Source organism: Formica exsecta, unplaced genomic scaffold (assembly GCF_003651465.1).
Source record: "Formica exsecta isolate Colony F162 unplaced genomic scaffold, ASM365146v1 scaffold828, whole genome shotgun sequence".
Classification (NCBI taxonomy): domain Eukaryota; kingdom Metazoa; phylum Arthropoda; class Insecta; order Hymenoptera; family Formicidae; genus Formica; species Formica exsecta.
The window spans coordinates 6198-10133 of record NW_021853598.1 but is presented as its reverse complement, the minus strand read 5'-3'; the positions used below and the strand labels follow the sequence as shown (position 1 = coordinate 10133).

The 3936-nt window shown below is 33.9% G+C and overlaps 1 protein-coding gene across 2 annotated transcripts in view; it reads right to left on the bottom strand.

Moving 5' to 3' along the window:
* LOC115244682 (eukaryotic translation initiation factor 2-alpha kinase) overlaps window positions 1-2984 on the bottom strand; it is a 7309-nt gene extending 4325 nt beyond the window's left edge. The window contains exons 1-4 of one of the 2 annotated variants that reach the window (XM_029822547.1): window positions 2818-2984; window positions 1253-1538; window positions 590-716; window positions 281-455 (exon numbers count right to left, since the gene is read on the bottom strand). In XM_029822547.1, coding sequence (XP_029678407.1) covers window positions 281-455; window positions 590-716; window positions 1253-1398 — 448 coding nt within the window. In that variant the 5' untranslated portion in view covers window positions 1399-1538; window positions 2818-2984. Of the gene's footprint in view, window positions 1-280; window positions 456-589; window positions 717-1252; window positions 1539-2817 lie in introns of those variants that run through there. The other variant, XM_029822548.1, reaches the window with a different exon arrangement.
* Between the last annotated feature and the right edge of the window lie 952 nt (window positions 2985-3936).

Sequence of the window (3936 nt, the reverse complement as noted above, 5' to 3'; positions counted from 1 at the left end):
GAATCTTAAATTAAAATTTTGTTAAAAAATTAAGTTTATTTAATTAAACTAATTAAATAATATATTTTTTTATCTATATATTTTTGAAGATCTTAATTGTCTAAAAGTTTCTTATATTTTTAATTACTCAAAAATTGTGTATATGTTGTGTATAGTTGTGTAATGTTTTAATATATTCATCAAGAAAAAAACAATTTTAGATTGTGTGACCAAGTACTGTAAAAATAATATACCTAATAAGAAATTAGGGTATCTAATATGTTTATATGACAAAACTTACCATAAGTATGTAGATTTTTACCACCTGAGAAGTCTAAATCATCGGAATAATGAAATGACGAATATAATAATCGATCAGCCGATATTGGCATCGATTCCAAAGTCTTTCCATCAAATTTGTATAAGCCACCATTCAAAGATGGGATGAAACGTACCAGTTGTCCATTATCATTAAGCTGTAAATTAATATTTGGTCTTGAGTTATTAATGTCTGCTTTGTCTTAGAAAATAATTTACTATTTAGAAATGACTAATAGAAATTTGTGATCTCTAATATTAATAGATATAATATTTGTTTAAATTTGATTACTTCTATATTATGTATACTGGACGATAACATTGGTCCATCATTAAAATCCAAAGTCCACTGCTTTTGCCCATAATTACCAGCATCAAGTGCGGATATCTTCCCATCTAATGTGCTGACAAATACCAAACTGGCAAAACAGTATATATTTTTTATAAACAATCAGACAAACTGCTTTATAAAGTCAGATGAATAAAATATCAAGATGCTAACATATAAACAATTAATATTCACTATCTAATTTTAACATTCTACTCAAATACTCTGGTTTTCTATTTATTAATCATTATACATAATTTCAAAAATACACTAGTAGGAATTAACTTCTACAGGCTTTATTTTTCTCCTTCTCTTAAAAAAAAATATAGATTTTTATATTTATTTTATTTAATTATTTTCATGTATACCAAATGTCGTATAAATCCTCAAAAGATAATAAAGGATAACAAAGGATGGCTAATAAAGGATTAATAAGTGCTTAATTAAATTTGCGTTTAATTTATCACTCAATTTTAATGTTTGTATAAAAAATAATGTAGAAAAACATTATGGAAGAGCATTAAAATTCATCAAAAGACGAAAATATGAGACAAAATAATTCGTCGATAAATGTATCGCTAAAATCTGCTTAATTGAAAAAAAAAACCAATCAATCAGAGTAACTACCTGCGCCTATTTATTGATGGTTGGCCGCATAAAGTTAGCTGTCCTGTCTCAGCAATAATGTCGTCAGCGAAAACGAGAAAATATGTGGTTACGAACACCACCGAATAATAAAAACATATTTTTTGCCATGCACGTGAGCGAAACATCTTCTATGTACAAAATTGGCTAAAATTTGTAAATAACATCCTGGTGTAAACGTATTGATGGTAATATATAATATGCGAGTCAAGTTTTATCACAATGTTTGATTATTTTACGGAGTCAAATGATAAATATTCTTCTTCTTTATCTCAAACAGATAACACAAGAGGGTGGTCTGGCAGGCGAGCACGCGGTGTCAAGTATCGCGAGTTCTGCTTACGGATTTTGGTTTCATCTGTAAACCATCGTCCGTGTCCCTCTCCTTGTTCTTTGTTTTAAACCCTTAAGCCCGTCGCGCGGACCTTAGAGTTGAATATTTCATTCATCTGTTTGTTTTACGCACATGGTCTAGATTTCTAGCGTTCGAGGGTCTCTTATCTTTGTTTAGAATTTTCAAACCTTTGACGTGAGTCTTAGTCCCGGAATATTTATTGATCCGTCTCGAATTTTCAAACCTTTGACGTGGGTCTTAGTCCCGGAATATTTATTGATCCGTCTCATAGTTAAAAAATTGTATCGTTCTAAAAGATTAGTCTCGCCTGCTAGATATCTCCTTGTTTATTGTTTACGTCGTGTGCAGAAAGGTTCCAGAGCGTAATTTTTTATATCAGTGAAAGAGTTCTATGAAAAAAAAGAATCGTGGAGTCCACCGGATGTAACAAAAGTTTCAGTTTTTATTTTATAAGATGTTTATATATAGTAGATAAGGAAAGATCTCCGCGCGATGCTGGAGAGTCGACAAAAGCGAGAGCGAGAAAGAATGAAGGAGCAAGGGAGATGACAAATATCGAAGAGTTTCGCTTGCGAGATTTGCTTTATCTGTCATCTTTCACATTTATATGTCACGTTCAGAAACAGCACCCGAGCATCGTTCTACCTTTGTTCAACTTTTAGTAAATAACAAAGATAGAACGACGCTCGTGTGCACACGGGTGATGTTTCCGAACGCAGCCTTGCTATATAAAATAAAATTTCTGTATTTCGTATTTTATATATCTGAAAATAATTGTACTGTATTAATTACATTTATGTGATTAAAACATTTTGACCTCAAGCACGACATTAATCGGATTATTTTTAATGAAATCATAATTTTAATTACATAATTGATTCAAAATTATCGACTTCCGTTTCCGGTGGGCGAGAGAGAGTATTGTGGAAAGTGTGCAGTGCAAAAGGTAGAGAAAGAGAGGAGACAGGGAAGTGAGTGAAAGAGTGAGAGGTGTGCACGGGAAGAGTGAGGTGAGGGGAAAGCGGAGAAGTAAAGGTAGAGGTACGGGAGAAGGTGATAGAAGTAGGGAGGCGAGAAAAGATAGAGTAGAGCAGAGTAAGGTTAGGAAGAAAGAAAGAGGGTCACGTGATAGGAGAAGTGAAGAACCGGGAGCGTGAAATAGGTAGAGCGGCGACATACGGTTCTTCTTCTTCTTTCTTTTATGGCTGGTTGGGCATTAGTCGCCCATACACCATTGTTTCTTATGGGTTTGTAAGATATAAGCAAAAACTCTTAAGAGAGGAGGAAGTCCAAAAAAAAAGGTTCAGACAAAGGACATACGCAGTACGCAAAAACACGTCCGAACTCGTCCTTTTCTACGTGCACCTCGGCTCCCACTCCTCAACACTCGGTCTAGATATACTATGTCTATGGTCGGAACTAATGATAAATATTCATATAGCACACCATGAAGTAAGAGAGAAGGAGATCGAACTCTTAGAACATATATAAATGGAAGGGGAATAGCAGGCTGAAAAGTGTCGAAAGGAAGTGAGAAAGAAATCGTAGTTGCCTCTCTCATGGGAGTAACTACACAACAAGCATCGTGTCTGTAGTATCAGAGAGAAGCATGAGAGCGGCCATACCGGCGTTTTCCGTACGATAGCTTTTCGGTCCCGTACAGCAGCGCCTCTACGTCCATTTTACAGCCGCTTGGAACTACATAGCCACGTCCACTTTCGATGGCATGGTAAACCACCGTTTGGTGTGAGTCCGTGCTACGTCCACAATTGTAAATTCATTAATACGTCCCGCATATAAATGTATTATTAAAGTAAATCTCGATAAAACGATTCTAGAAAACAAAATAATTTTTTTAAGATAATTCTTGTACGTATAAAATAACTTATATTTTGTATAATATTTTTGTTATCTTCGTTAAATGTTACCCTGCCGAAAATGGTCGATTAAAACGGATTTAAAAAAATGTAATCCGAATCGATCGGGATTTCTGCACCGAAAATGCGGTATTAAAACCGATTGAAAATAGTCAAATCGAATTTAGTACGCTTCAGGCAGGTTAATATTGGGTGATATACATCCACCTCAATCCGAAATTATACGATTTCATAAAGTTATAATTAAAACTTGTTTTAATGCAATTGAATTGGAATTTACCATAGTCAATCCATAGGTAAGAATAATCCCTTTTAATAAAAAATTCCATCATTTCGCAGATGAAAAATAAATCGATTTTATGTAGTGTGAAGTCGGATTTGCTGTTATCATGAGTCACAATCAATTATTGAATCGGTGTTTCTACAATTGAAAC